We start from the raw sequence: 16,484 nt of genomic DNA, 5'->3' as shown, positions 1-16,484 counted from the left end.
TCCTGGGCTCTAGCAATCCTCCTGCCTTGGCCTCCCAAAGTATTGGGATTACAGGCGTAAGCCTGTAAGACTCTCTTTGGAGAAGGCTAGAAGCCCATGCCTCATAATTCTGACAAATGTTTGAAACCAGTCACTGAACAGTAAAGTTGCAAAGATAGCCTTTTATCAGAGAACCAAGTATACCAGTTTTAAAAGTTATTTGGTTAATGTTTGTTTTATTTTTCTTACATGCAAAATCATAGCATTAGATATAATAAAGAAAAGCCAAACATACTACCAAAGTTTTAAGCATAAGTAAATATTAATACTAAAGAGAAGCATTGATAAAACATGCATTCAATTTTTTTCTCAATTGAGACATTCAGTGAAACGTTTTGAATATTATTTTTGAAACAAATTATATTAAAGCAAAGCTTTAAAAAGGATATGGTTCCTGAAATATCCTAGTGAGTTTAATCTTGGTTTTCTTAGATGCTTTGGAAATACCAGCCAGCTCATGCATCTTAAGATAATATAAAATCAATGGACTCTGACCTCCAAAATTGAAGAGAACACGATTAAACTCTGGACCAGTACTACTATAGTGCGACTGTAAGAGGAAGAAAAGAATCAAGACGATGATGACTTTTGTGTTTCTAAAAAACTGTGAATAAAATATAACTTCATATTTAGCATAAATAAAGTTACCATTTGATATATTAAAATAAAGGAAATTCCAGAAAGCATCTTCTTAATTAGAGGAATTTACCAAAGTATGAGTCTATAAGTATGTGCAGTAAGGCTCTTCTACCCTTTTGATTTATCGTCAGGCTTGCATATAGGCAATAGATATTATTCAGTCTTAAGAACAGAAAAAAAAAATAAAGAAAATGAACAAAGCCAGGAAAAGACATAGGAAAAATATCTGAACAAATGATGGTCTAAATTTTCAAAATTTATGAAAAACATATCCAAGAAGTTCAGCAATCTCTAAGTAGAATAAAGTCACACCTAGCACATCCTAGACAAAGTTTTTAAAAATAAAGACAAGAAGAAAAACCTCAAAAGCAGCAAGAGAAAGCAACTCATATATAGGGGAACTTTAAAAGGATTAATAACTAACTTCTTATCATAACAAAACAGGCCAGAAGGCAGTGGGATAGCATCAAGGTGCTGATGGAAAAAAAAAACCTGTTGACCAAAAATTCTATGTCAAGAATACAATAACCATAAATATAATTACTCCAAGATTCTATTATTCCCTTCTTATGGGAGAAATGTCAGTATAGCAACTACTAATATTTTAAGTTTTCCTCAATCTTTGTAATACCATTATGAAAGATTTTTTATTGATTCCACTTACTGTGGGGAAATAAAATTTTGTTTTCATTTGCTTTTATTGATACATAAAGTTCTCTTAATTTCTTTTGCTTATAGTCACTTTTTTATTCTACAGGTTTTTGCAAAAAATATGTTTCAGAATTCCTAGCAGCTACAGAATCATTTCAAATAACGGGACTATCATAATCAATAGCAATTCTTTGCTAGTAAAAAGTTAATGTCAATATCAGACATGTTTTCTATGATGTAAATCACTCCTTCATTTTAAGCTCCCATGATAATTCACATTGGGTTATATATAGCTCAATCTTCAAAATGTATGCAAAACTAGCCCAAGCTCAGTTTAGATTTTTAAGAAATTTGCCTGTCTAGATAGATATTTTGCAACACTCTTCCTGTTTCCTTCTTGGGTACTATAAGATAAACATTCTATCTTACTAAAATTCTAGAAATAGACATTTCTGTTATTTTTCTGCAGTTATCAGTTATTAAGTTAAGAAAATCACAGTTTGCAGCCCTTTTTCCTCTATAAGAATTCATGGTTTTTAAGCGTACTTCAGCCAGGTAAGAGGCAAATAGGTATTAAATGCAAATCCCGTGTTGTTGTTTTTGTTTATTTGTTTTTTTTTTTTTGAGACGGAGTCTCGCTCTTTCGCCCAGGCTGGAGTGCAGTGGCGCGATCTTGGCTCACTGCAAGTTCTGCCTCTCAGGTTCACGCCATTCTCCTGCCTCAGCCTTCCGAGCAGCTGGGACTACAGGCGCCCGCCACCAGGCCTGGCTAATTTTTTTTTTATTTTAGTAGAGATGGGGTTTCACCGTGTTAGCCAGGATGGTTTTGATCTCCTGATCTCATGATCTGCCCGCCTCGGCCTCCCAAAGTGCTGGAATAACAGGCGTGAGCCACCGCGCCCGGCCTGGTGTTTTGGTTTTTAAAGCAGAATGTCGCAAGTTAACCAAAAACCTCTTGCTAGAGACACTCCAAATAGCCAAACCAATGAGCAGAAACCCTAATGTTTCCATTCATCCCATGAAAGATAGTAGCAGAAATTTGTCAGAGCACTTTAAGATTCCATGAAACAAGACTTTTATTGTGAAGTCAACCTAGCCTAAATTCAAAGAATCAAGCAACTCCATAAACTGAAGAATGATCATAAGGGATGAAATAGAAAGTCCAAGGGGTGATTTGGGTGCCTAATTTCTCAGTTAATTTATTGAAGGATAATTGCTACAATGAGTAGAAAGCTAAACATTGATTTTTGAGGCTTGAATATATGTTCTGCTAATGCTCATACCCAGTGTCACTTTCAGGGACTAGAAACCCACAGGCACCCATTTAGCATCTGGACAACTTTGGTGCCTGGAAAATTTTTCATCTTGAGCTGAAATCTATGTCCCTGTATCTTTCACTTATTTATTGGCAAAAGTTATACTTTTTTTGGAGCCATACAGAAAAACTCTAATTCTGCTTTCCTACAGTAGCTCTCTACATATTTGAAAACAGTTATTATGGCCTTCAGAGTCTTTTCCTTCCAGAAAAAACACTTATAAATAGTTTGGCCATTGCTGAAGCAATATGATTTCAGAGCTCTTCGTAATTAGGTTTAGATGAGGTTGTCGATGATGGAATTGGAGTCTTTATAAGAAGAAGAAGAGACCAGAGCTCACTCTCTCTGCCATATGAGGACACGACAAGGAAGAGGCCATCTGCAAGACAGGAAGAGAGCCTTCACCAGAAAACCAAATTGGCTGGCTCCTTGATCTTGGATTTCCCATCCTCCAGAACTATGAGAAATGAATTTCTGTTGTTTAAGCTACCCAGTCCATGGTATTTTGTTATGGCAATCCAAGCTGACTAGTACAATGGGACAGGGCAAAAAATGCAGCAATGTGCTATACTACTAAAGATATATTTCCAATTTCTATCTGTTAACAGCATCCTCTGAAAAAGGTTGTTTAATCTGTTACAAACCCATGTGTTAGCTACTAAACAAAGTACAAGAGGCCATTTTTAGTGTTTGCTGAAGACCAGATATACAATTTCTATTACTTATCTCTGATTTCTAAATCTGGCAATATTGCCCCAAAGGAAATGGTGTGACATTGTCATTGATTCAAAATTGACTTCTATACATCACCAGTTAATATCTGAAGTGCCTGCAAACCATCCTTAGCCTTACTGTGAAGGTCAGAATAAAGTAGGAAGATATTTTATTAAACTTGGGTTATTAAATACTGGGAAAAACATAAATACTGACTTTCAGAAAGTGGTTTTTATATAGGCATAATTTTTAATTTTAAATAAATTATCTTATCAGACTTGACAAGATGATGTAGACAATATTTTAGCAATAAAGACTGTAACCAACTTAAAACCTAATTGTCTAACAAATTAAGATACCAAATTCAGAATTTCAGGTCAATAATCTCATCAAATTTTGGCTAAGGCAACACATGGTGGTGAGTACATGAAATCTCTACTTGCATGGCACCTTCAAGAATGTCGAGAAACTAAGCATTCAAGACTCAAGAGTAACAGTATCTACATGTGGTCAATTATTCTAGGACGATGGCTTAAGAAGTAAGGACAGGTCAACTATTACTGATACTCCTTTGAAGTTTTGCCTGCAGCTTTGCTGCTTATTCAGATCATATTCATGTGCAAACACCAGATGGAGCCTTTGTATGTCAACCAAAGGAGAAACAGTGACAAGACATGTTGTGGGGAAAAAGATAAATATTATGATATTTTTCATTAGAGATGGGGATATTTTCAGAAGAAAATAAAACTTTTTAATATTAAGATTAAACCTCAAACAAATCTCTTTTGACCATTAAATTCTTTTCCAAAATATATGGTAAGAATGTAATAACCAGCATTGCCTATGTACAGCACAGTCAATTGCAATTATATTGCAAATTAAACAAGTATGAAATTTTTTCATAATTATTATACTCCAAACCTTTGTCGCTAGTCTTGATAATCTTGATTCTTCCTTGGATATGGGCAACGTATATGCTCTTGGATTGTTTAGAATCTTTATAATATTGAAGTCGATAGCTAAAACAGAAAATAAAATACTTTTTAAAATTCTGGTATTTTTTCCTTCACAGAAAAAGCATGATACCTCTTTCGCCTTTTAACGTTGCACCCTAAACATGGAGAAGGGCAAACATGGATAAAGAGTGTTAAGACGTTGTTATAACTTGTCCCAAAGAGGAAATAAACATTACATTTCATATTTTTACTCAATAGGGCTTTATTATTATTATAAATATTCATTTATAAATGAAATAAAATTCATTTATTTACATTGTCATCCTCGCAAACCATTCGGTGAGCTAAGAAACATTTTCCGTAATTTACAGTTGAGAAGACTAAAGTGCAAGTTCTATGACTTGTTTACGCTACTATTTACTAAGTAGTAGAAGGAGAGGACACAAATCTAGGTCTTTTGCTTCTAAGTCCACAGCAATGACCCTCTAATTAAATGCAATAAGCAACTTGGGCCTCTACCTGTTAGAGTCCTGTTTTTCCATATTCTGACAATACACCCAGATAAGACGAGACTTGATGACCTTTCCTTTTAACCGGCATGAATATGCATGAGGGTACAGAGGGATTCGTGCCACTTCTTAAAGGAAAAGAGAACCATGTGATTTAATCAGATATGTCAATCAGCCTAAAAGCACAAGCTAGGTATTAAGTGTATCTTAACATCCGAGAAAAAAGGTGATCTGAGTTTGTTCTAGACTCTGGCACTGATTATCAGTTACTGGGTAGACTAATCAGATCTAGTGATTGTAATGTTGATGACAAACCTCTTAAGAGTTAAAGAAAGTTACTTGGGTTGATTTTTGACATTAGACATTAGGAAATATTAGGCATTAGCATGAAATACTAAAGGCAGGTAAGCATTTATGTCCACCCGGGATTAAAGAATTGGTTAGCAAGGAACTTACATTTAAACATTTTGAGTAGAAAGAATATTAGATTTAGAATTAGAATGGGCAAGAAAAGTAATAAACCATATTTTTTTCTTCAAAATTTGCTCAATTTTGAAAATTCTTAAATACACATATAATAATATATATGATATTACTTAATTTCTAGTCTTCTATGAACCAGTATAATTAAAAAAATAAAAGAACCTCTCCTTCATGTTCACTGTACACACAATAAAAAGCTTACTTTTCAGATCACCTGAGCTTAATTGTGGAATTGCTATTTAACAGACAGTAGTATACATTAATATGAGGCAAAATATCTAAGCTGATAGTAAGGCAATGGCAAAATAGTAAAGCAAAACAATTTGAAGAGAAAAAGAGTCAAATAAAAATTGCAAAGAAACTCATCTAGATATGATGACTAATCAATAACATTAAAATGCCTATATTTATTAGCTTTTTTTCCTCTAACCCATTGATTAGTTTCAGGGAAAAATGTTAATATTCCCCCGAATTATAGTTTTAGTGCCTCTTCTGTTCTCAGTATCTCTGAAAGCTTGGGAATATTACCTGAAAATCCAAAAATGACTCTATCTGATAAAACTATAATAAAATATGTCTTAACTGTTCTTACTAAGTCTCCAGAAATTTCACTAGTGAAAAAATGTTCCAGTCTTCCTCCACTTGCATTGGGAAACTTTCATTTCCATAATTATCTCCTATTTATTTTTGAGATGTTATCACCCCTAAAAGGGAGACATGTAAGTAAGTATGGTTATCACTATCCACTTTTGCAGTTTTTATTCTAACAGTCTTCCTGAAATGCAAATAACTCCTATATGTTGGAAAAATTAAAGAAAGGTCAAGTGTAGGCCACAAATATTAATACAATAATTGACTAAACTATAGAAACAGAAAAAGTATTGCTGATAGATACACTTTAGAATATATGTAATTAAAATCAGAACTACTCTCAGAAAGAGACTTTTAATCTAGTATTAAAATGCAAGATAATTCAAGAAAAGGCCTCATACTTGCATTAAAAGACAGACAAATGATGCAATATTTAACATGTTTTAAGTTAAAATGCTAAAAGATACAAGTATCATTTTGCATGATTCCTGATTTGGGTAACTGGTTTTTCCATTAACCAACCACACCAGATAAAAGCTCTACTTTATAAAGATAGTTGGTATCAAAGCAAGAATTTTTGAGGCTAGACTACTTCAAGATCAGATCTTTCAGAGTCATTTACAAAGAGAATACCTGAGACCCAAGCCTGATATAATTTTACCGTCGACTTTTAAATCCTGTAAATGGTCAGAATTCCCGAGATTTTTAGTTGTTCTAATGAAGTCTAGGAAGGAATCCAATAAGCCTCATAAATAAGAACTACAGAATGCACCAAAATAGCACAGTAATAATAATTTTAGAAGCTCAAGAGTTGGAATGTACCTTGGAGAGAGGGGTAGAAAAGAAATGCCAGGAGAAATAAAGAGAAAATATAGGTATCCATTAGGCAAAATGTATGTGATCTGAGCAAATAAAAAATAAAATGTGAATGCAATTTTGTCCAATAATATAGGAAAATGATGAGTATTTCAAATAAAGTATTGCATATTCATGAGTTTTTGAGACCGAGTCTTGCTCTGTTGCCCAGGCTGGAGTGCAGTGGTGCCATCTAGGCTCCGCCTCCCAGGTTCAAGTGATTCTCCTGCCTCAGCCTCCTGAGTACTGAGATTACAGGCATTCACCACCATGGCCAGATGATTTTTACTATTTTTAGTAGAGACTGGGTTTGACCATATTGGTCAGGCTGGTCTCGAACTCCTGACCTCAGAAGATCCTCCTACCTTGGCTTCCCAAAGTGGTAGGATTACAAGCATGAGCCACCATGCCCGGCCTCATGAGTATATTCTTAATGTCTTATTGTGTGTATTTTCTGATCATGCTTCTCTGACTGTTTCAGATCTTTATATGCATACTTCCAAGTCCTTTCAATCTGATCATCTGCAGGCCCAGTCATTGGTTTGTATATATATTAAACCTCAAGTGAGTTATATCTCTCTACATACCTACTTACAGATCCATCCTCCCACCTCTCTGTGTGAAATTCATGGTTCAAATTGGCAAACTGAAAGATTAAGGACCTTCACAATGCTCTAAATTAGAATTGCTTCTCCTTGTAATGTTATGTTAACATAATATACATAATTATAAATAACTTCACAGAGAGATTATACAGTCCGAGTGTTTATACATATACTTTGTTAACTATGAAGTGTATGCTTATGTAGGTCACTAGCATCCTTAGGTTTCACTAATTCTGTACCAAATTTAGTATATCCAAGAACATGAAGATTTTTATGTTATAATAAATTAGTGATTCATATCACATTTGGTTCCCAAGGAAAGTGCCATCTTATTATTACTTTATTTTGGCATTTTTGGGAGTTACTTTTATCCATTATTTCTTACTATGAATTATAGTTGTATCTCTAAGGACCAAATCATTGCTCAGGCAAGTTATAGATGCAAGACACAAGTTATTATTTTTAAAGTATTTCTATTTTTTTATAAGAACCAAAGTGACAAGTATCTGAATAAGAAACTGATGTATTTATTTATGAACTAAGGCTCTGTGAAGCCAAACATTACATATGTTTTATAAAAGAGTAGCTTTTAAGCTTAAGATTTGATCAAAGGTGCTGGTGAAGAAACTTATTGACCCATTTAAAAATCTTTCCTATAGAATGAAAAACATTTTTTAAAAATCCACCACTAAATGGGTTCAGAGGCAAAACTTAGAGCATACCATCTGATAAATTACTTTTCTCATGATATGTAAATTTATCTACACAAGACCTTTGAGGATGATATAAAATTGAGACTAATTTAATTGTATGTGGAGTACAAACTATGCTTATTGAGAATAATAAAATTAGAAGGAATTGAGACTATCTTTATTTTATAACCAAACCTTGACAGTCTTGACTGGTACTGTCATAAAAATTCTTAACCATCTTTGTATTAGTGATGGTTTGACCTTATTATTGATGTGTTCCTCCTTTGTATTAGTGATTGTGTGAACTTATTATTGATGTGTCCCTCATTGAAACCATGTTTCCACAGTTCCATATCTGAAAATGTCCCATAAAAGAGAAGGCCAGGAAAATTTGCAATACTTTGTGTGAAAGGCAAATATTCAACTTTTTTTTCCCATATAATTTCTATCATGTACCCCATTTTTCTTTTAAACTTGTCCACAATCCTCATGGTTTCATATGCTACTCTTAACATTATGACTGTTCTCTATTATTTCTTTTGATCTCATTTAAGGAGCAAAATCTAAATTATTAGCAATAGCATTCATGGGGTGCTTACATATTATTTGATATGCTCAGCACATTCTGTGCTTCAGTGTGGGAAAGTAATTAAAACTGCAATAAAAGCTAAATTATTGTAGAACAACTAGAATAATTAGACAAATAGTATGAAAGACAACACATATGATATAAAAATAATAACATTGGTAATTCGATAGGAACAGTGTTTTATCTGTAAATTGCTTTGGGAAGTATGGCCATTTTAACGTTATCGATTCTTCCAATACATGAGCATGGGATGTTTTTCCACTTGTTTGTGTCAAATATGATTTCTTTCAGCAGTGTTTTGTAGTTCTCTTTCTAGAGATCTTGCACTTCTTTGCTTAGATGTATTCCTAGGTATTTTATTTTTTGTATGTGACTATTGTAAATGAGATTGCATTCTTGATTTGGTTCTCAGCTTGAATGTTATTGGTATATAGAAATGTCACTGAGTTTTGTACATTGATTTTGTGTCCTGAAACTTCGCTGAAGTCTTTTGGCAGAGTCTTTAGGGTTTTCCTTTTTTTTCTTTTTCTGAGACGGAATCTTGCTCTGTTGCCCAAGCTGAAGTGCAGTGGAGGGTTCTCAGCTCCCTGCAACCTCTGCCTCCTGGGTTGAAGCGGTTCTCCTGCCTCAGCCTCCTGAGTAGCTGGGACCACAGGCACATGCCATCACGCCTGGCTAATTTTTTGTATTTTTAGTAGAGATGGGGTTTCACCATGTTAGCCAGGATGGTTTCGATCTCCTGACTTTGTCATTTGCCTGCCTCGGCCTCCCAAAGTGTTGGGATTACAGGCGTGAGCCACCGCGCCCGACGTCTTTAGGGGTTTCTAGTTACAGAATCATATCACCAATGAAGAGAGAGAATTTGAGTTATTTTCCTGTTTGGATGCCTTCTATTTCTTTCTCTTGCCTGATTGCTGTGGCTAGGACTTCCAGTACTTTGTTGCATAGGAGTGATGAGTGGGCATCCTTGTCTTTGTCCAGTTCTCAGTGGGAATACTTCTAGTTTTTGCTTATTCAGTACGCTGCTGACTATGGTTCTGTTAGGAATGACACTTATTCCTTTGAGGAATATTTGTTTGATGTCTAGTTTGTTGAGAGTTTTTATCATGGATGTTGGATTTCACCAAAAGCTTTTTTTTGTGTCTACTGAGATGGTCATGCGTTTTTTGTTTTTTTTTAAATCTCTTTCAGTAGTAAATCACATTTAAACAAACTTTTTCAATTTTTAATTTTTGCAGGTACATATTAGGTGTATATATTTATGGAGGTCATGAGATATTTTGGTACAGGCATGCAATGTATAATAATCACATCATAAAAGATTAGATATCCATCCCCTCAAACAGTTATCCTTTGTGTTACAAATAATGCAATAACACTGTTTTGGTCTTACTTTAAAATGAACAATTAAATTATTGACTATAGTCCTTCTGTTGTGCTATCAAATACTAGGTCTTATTTATTCTAACTATTTCTTTCTGTACGCATTAATCATGCTTACCTCCCCACAGACCTCCAATACACTTCCCAGCCTTTATTAACCATTCTTCTATTCTTTATCTCCATGAGTTCGTTTTGATTTTTAGATCCCACAAATAGGTGAGAACATGTAATGTTTATCTTTCTGTGCCTATGTTATTTCACTTATCATAATGACCTCCAGTTCCATCCATGTTGTTGCAAATGACAAAGTCTTATTCTTTTTTGTGGCTGAATAGTACTCCATTGTATATACATACCATATTTTCTTTATCCATTCATCTGTTGATGGGCACTTAGGTTGGTTCCTAATCTTGGCTATTGTGAACAGTGTTGCAACAAACATGGGGGTGCAGATATCTCCTCAATATACTGATTTCCCTTTTTTTGGGTATATATACCCGGCAATGAGATTGCTGGTTTGTATAGTAGCTCTATTTTTAGCTTTTTGAGGAATCTCCAAACTGTTCTGTATAGTGGTTGTACTAATTTACATTCCCACCAACAGTGTATAAGGGTTCCCTTTTCTTCACATCCCTTTTCTCCATCTGCCAGCATTTGTTATAGCCTGTCTTTTGAATATAAGCCATTTTAATTGGGGTGATATCTCATTATAGTTTTGCTTTGCATTTCTCTGATAATCAAGAAGGTTGAACACTTTTTGTTTTGCCATTTGTATGCTTTCTTTTGAGAAAAGTTCAATTCTTTTGCCAATTTTTTGATCAGGTTATTAGATTTTTTCCTATAGAGTTGTTTGAACTTCTTATATATTTTGGTTATTAATTCCCTGTCAGGATAGATAGTTTTGCAAATATTCTCTGTGTCTTTTCCCTTTCTTGGTTGTTTCCTTTGCTGTGTAGAAGCTTTTTCTTCTTCTTCTTTTTTTTTTTTTTAGCTTAATGTGATCTCATTTGTACATTTTGCTTTAGTTGCCTGTGTTTGTGGGGGTATTGCTCCAGAAATTTTTGCCTGGACCTATGTCCTGGAGGTTTTCTTCAACAGTTTCTTGCAGTAGTTTCATAGTTTGAGGTCTTAGATTTAAGTACTAAATTCATTGTAATTTGATTTTTGTATATGGTGAGAGATAGGGATCAAGTTTCATTCTTCTGCGTAGGGACATCCAGTTTTTCCAGCACCATTTATTGAAGAGACTGTCTTTTCCCCAATATATATTCTTGGCACCTGTGTTGAAAATGAGTTCACTGTAGGTGTGTGAATTTGTTTCTGGGTTCTCTATTTTGTGCCATTGGCCTATGTGTCTGTTTTTATGCCAGTACCATGCTGTTTTGGTTACTATAGCTTTGTATATATGTTTTTGTATTTCTGTGTGGAATGTCATTGGTATTATAATAGAGATTGCAATGAATCTATAGATCAGACATTTTAACTATATTGATTATTGCAATCCAGGAACATGGAATATCTTTCAATTTTTTTTGGTGTCCTCTTCAATTTCTGTCATTAATGTTCTATAGTTTTCATTGTAGAGGTCTTTCACTTTGGTTATGTTAATTCCTAGGTATTTAATTTTATTTGTGGCTATTGCAAATGGTATTACATTTTTTATTTCTTTTTCAGATTGCTCACTGTTGGCATATAGAAATGCTATTGATTTTTGTATCTTGCAACTTTACTGAATTTGTCAGTTCTAATTTTTTTTGGTGGTTTTTCCAAATATAAGGTCGCATCATCTGCAAATAAGGATAATTTGACTTCCTTTCCAATTTGAATGCCCTTTATTTCTTTCTGTTGTCTGATTGTTCTAGCTAGGACTTCTAGTACTATATTGAATAATAGTGGTGAAAGTAGGCATGCTTGTCATGTTCCAGATCTTAAAGGAAAGGCTTTCAGTTTTTTTCCCCATTTAGTATAAAACTAGCTGTGGTTCTGTCATATAAGGCTTTTATTATGCTGAGGTATGTTCCTTCTAAACCCATTTTTTGAGTTTTTTTTTTTTTTATCATGAAGGGATGTTAAACTTTATCAGATGCTTTTCTGGCATTAATTGAAAAGGTCATATAATTTTTGTCCTCCATTCTGTTGATACGATGTATGACATTGATTGATTTGCATATGTTGAACCATCCTTACATCTCTGGGATAAATCCCACTTGATCGTAATGAATGACCTTTTTAATGTACCATTACATTTGCTTAGCTAGTTGTTGGTGAGTGGTTTTGCATTAATATTCATTGGAGATATTGGCCTGTAGTTTTCTTTTTTTGATGTGTCTTTATCTGGCTTTGGTATCAGGGTAATGCTGGCCACAGAGAATGAGTTTGAAAGTATTCCCTCTTCCTGTATGTTTTGGAACAGTTTAAGTAGAATTGGCATTAGTTCCCAGTAGAATTCATCAGTGAAGCCATTGTGTCCCAGGTTTTCTTTTTCTTGGATAACCTTTTATTATTACTTTGGTCTCATTACTTGTTATTGGGCTGTTCAGCTTTTGGATTTATTTCTCATTCAATCTAGGTAGGTTGTATGCATCTAGGAATTTGTCCATTTCTTCTAGATTTTCCAATTTATTGGCATATATTTTTTTTTTCATAGTAGCCACTTGATATGGGTTGGCTGTATCCCCACCCAAATCTCATCTTGAATTGTAACTCCAATAATTCCCACATGTTGTGGGAGGAACCTGGTGGGAGAAAATGGGATCATGCGGGTGGTTTCCCCCATACTGTTCTCGTGGTAGTGAATAAGTCTCATGAGATCTGATGGTTTTAAAAGGGGTTTCCCTTATAAAACCAGGGGTTTCCCTGGCTGTTATTCTCTCTTGACTACTACCATGTAAGATGTGCCTTTCACTTCCACCATGATTGTGAGGCCTCCTCAGTCACATGGAATTGTGAGTCCATCAAACCTCTTTTTCTTTATAAATCACCCAGTCTTGGTTATGTCTTTATCAGTAGTGTGAAAATGGACTAATATAGTAAATTGGTATTGGTAGTATGGGGTGCTGCTGTAAAGATACCTGAAAATGTGGAAGCAACTTTGGAACTGGGTAACAGGCAGAGTTTGGAACAGTTTGGAGGGCTTAGAAAAAGACAGGAAAATGTGGGAAAGTTTGGAACTTTCTAGAGACTTGTTGAATGGCCTTGACCAAAATGCTGAAAATGATATGGCCAATGAAAGCCAGACTGAGATGGTCTCAGATGGAGAAGAGAAACTTGTCGTGAACTGAAGTAAAGGTGACTCTTGCAATGTTTTAGCAAAGAGACTGGTGGCATTTTGTCTTTGCCCTAGAGATCTGTGGAACTTGGAACTCGAGGGAGATGATTTAGGGTATCTGGCAGAAGAAATTTCTAAGCAGCAAAGCATTCAAGAAGTGACTTGGGTGCTGTTAAAAGCATTCGGTGTTAAAAGGGAAACAGCATATAAAAGTTTGAAAAATTTGTAGCCTGACGCTGTGATAGAAAAGACAAACCCATTTTCTGAGGAGAAATTCAAGTCAGCTGCAGAAATTTGCATAAATAGTGAGGAAACAAATGTTAATCACCAAGACAATGGGAAAAATGTTTACAGGGCATGTCAGAGACCTTTGTGGCAGCTCCTGCCATCACAAGCCCAGAGGTCTAGGAGGAAAAAATGGTTTCATGGGCTGGGCCCAGAGCCCCCCTGCTGTATGTAGCCTAGGGAGTTGTTGCCCTGTGTCCCAGCCACTCTAGCCATGGTTAAAAGGGGCCAAGGTATAGCGCAGGCCATTGCTTTAGAGGGTGCAAGCCCCAAGACTTGGCAGCTTCCATGTGGTGTTGAGGCTTCAGGTGCACAGAAGTCAAAATTGAGATTTGTGACCCTCTGCCTAGATTTCTGAGGATGTATGAAAATCCCTGGATGTCCAGGAACAAGTTTGCTGCAGGGGTTGGGCCCTCATAAAGAACCTCTGCTAGGGCAGTGTGGAAGGGAAATGTGGGGTTGAAGCCATCACGCAGGGTCCCCACTGGGGCACTGTCTAGTAGAGCTGTGAAAAGAGGGCCACTGTCCTCCAGACCCCAGAATGGTAGATCCACAACAGCTTGCACTGTGTGCCTGGAAGAGCTGCCAACACTCAATGTCAGCCCATAAAAGCAGCCAGAAGGGAGGTTGTACTCTGCAAAGCCACAGGGGTGGAGCTGACCAAGACCATGGGAACTCACCTCTTGCTTCAGTGTTACCTGGATGTGAGGCCTGGAGTCAAAGAAGATCATTCTGGAGCGTTAAGATTTGACTGCCCTGCTGGATTTCAGGCTTGCATGGGGCCTTTAGCCCCTCTGTTTTGGCCAAGTTCTCCCATTTGGAATGGGTGTATTTATCCAATGCATGTAACCCCATTGTATCTAGAAAGAACTAACTTGCTTTTGATTTTACAGGTTCATAGGCAGAAGGGACTTGCCTTGTCTGAAATGAGACTTTGGACTGTGGACTTTTGAGTTAATGCTGAAATATGACTTTGGGGGACTGCTGGGAAGGCATGATTGATTTTGAAGTGAGAGGACATGAGATTTGGGAGGATCTGGTGCAGAATGATATGCGTGGCTGTGTTCCCAGTCAAATTATGGGAATTAGCTCCCATAATTCCCATACGTTGTGGGAGGGATCCGGTAGGAGATAATTGAATCATTGGGGTGGTTTCCCCCATACTGTTCTCATGGCAGTGAATAAGTCTCACAAGATCTGATAGTTTTATAAGGGGTTTCCCCTTTCACTTGGCTCTAATTCTGTCTTGTGTGCCACCATGTAAGATGTGCCTTTTGCCTCCTGCCATGATTGTGAGGCCTCCCCAGCCATGTGGAACTGTGAGTCCATTAAACATCTTTCTCTTTATAATTTACCCAGTCTCAGGTATGTGTACAAGTTTTTTTTTTTTTTTTTTTTTTGTGAACATGTGCTTTCAATCACCTTGGGCATATATTTAGGAGTAGAACTGCTGAGTTATATATTATCTTTATATGCAACCATTTTAGGAACTACCAAACTATTTTTCCAAAGTGATTGCACCATTTACAATTCCATAAACAAGTATGAGAATTCTAATTTTTCCACATTCTTGCCAATACTTGTTATTGTCTGTCTTTTTTTATTTTAGCCACCCAAATGAGTGTCAAGTGGTATTTCACTGTGGTTTTAATTTGGGTTTGCTTGTTGTTGAATAATGTTGAACCATCTTTTTTTTTTTTTTTTTTTGAGATAGGGTTTTACTCTGTCACCCAGGACGGAGTGCAGTGTCACAAACACAGCTCAATGCAGCTTCAACTTCCAAGACTCAAGCAGTTCTCGCACGTCAGGCTTCTGAGTGGCTGAGACCACAGGCATGTGCCACCACACCTGTCTAATTTTTTTATTTTTGTAGAGACAAGATCTCGTTATGTTGCCCAGGCTGGCTGTGAACTCCTGGGCTCTAGTAATCCTCCTACCTTGACCTCTCAATGTGCTAGGATTTGCAGGTGTGAGCCACTGAACCCAACATTTTAGTTTTTATTGGTCATTTGTATATCTTCTTTGGAAAAATGTCTATTTAAATTCTTTGTCTATTTAAAAATTGGTTTGTCTTTCTTCATTGAGTTACAAGAGTTCTTCATATACTCTGAATACAAATCTTTTTTATCAGATACCTGATTTGCAAATATTTTCTTCCATTCTGTGGATTAAGTTTTTAATTTCTTGATGATGTCCTTTGAAGCACTAAGTTTTAACATTTGAATGAAGTTCAATTTATTTATTTTTAATTTTGTTGCTTTTCTTGGTGTCATATCTAAGACTCATTCCTAAATCAAGGTCAGGAAGAGTTACTCCTGTTTTCTCTCTAAGATTTTTATATTTTTAGCTATTATATTTAAGTATATAATCCATTTTGAGTTAAATTTTGTATATTGTGTGAGGTACAAGTCCAACTTTATTCTTTTGTAGGTGAATACCCCAGTTGTCACAGCAGTGCTGAAAAAATCATTCTTTTTACATTGAATGGTCTCAACATTCTTCTAGAAAATCAATGACCCACGAATGTGAAATTTATTACTGGACTCTCCAGTCTATTTCATTTACCTATATGTTTACCCTTATGCCAGTACCACATTGTCTTGATTAATGTGGCTTTGTAGCAAGTTTTGAAATCAGGAATTGTGAGTCTTCCAACCTTGTTCTTCCTTTTTCAATAGTGATTTGGTTATTCTTGTTCCCTTGCATTTCCATATGAATTTCTATATCATTCCCAAAACAGGTAGCTAGAATTTAATAGGCATTGTGTTGCATTTGTAGACCATTTTGGGGAGTATTGTATTAACAATATTAAATCTTCCAATCCATTAGCATGGAGGTTTTTTCATTCATTAAGGTTTTCTATACTTTCTTTCAACACTGGTTTGTAATTTTTGCGGATAAGCCTTACA

The 16,484-nt window shown here is 35.6% G+C and overlaps 1 protein-coding gene across 7 annotated transcripts in view; it reads right to left on the bottom strand.

Annotated features, from left to right (window-relative positions):
• FAM227B (family with sequence similarity 227 member B) overlaps positions 1 to 16,484 on the bottom strand; it is a 264,607-nt gene that overhangs the window by 7,616 nt on the left and 240,507 nt on the right. For 4 of the 7 annotated variants that reach the window (XM_055279047.2, XM_055279048.2, XM_055279049.2 and 1 more), the window contains 2 exons: positions 4,281 to 4,378; positions 424 to 589 (listed from right to left, as the gene is read on the bottom strand). In XM_055279047.2, the coding sequence (XP_055135022.1) occupies positions 424 to 589; positions 4,281 to 4,378 (264 nt within the window). Of the gene's footprint in view, positions 1 to 423; positions 590 to 4,280; positions 4,379 to 4,834; positions 4,953 to 16,484 lie in introns of those variants that run through there. The other 3 variants (XM_055279050.2, XM_055279051.2, XM_063640697.1) reach the window with 2 other exon arrangements.

This window comes from Symphalangus syndactylus, chromosome 5 (assembly GCF_028878055.3).
Source record: "Symphalangus syndactylus isolate Jambi chromosome 5, NHGRI_mSymSyn1-v2.1_pri, whole genome shotgun sequence".
NCBI lineage: Eukaryota > Metazoa > Chordata > Mammalia > Primates > Hylobatidae > Symphalangus > Symphalangus syndactylus.
Note: the sequence above shows the minus strand (reverse complement) of the source record. Positions and strands in the feature narration are given on the sequence as shown.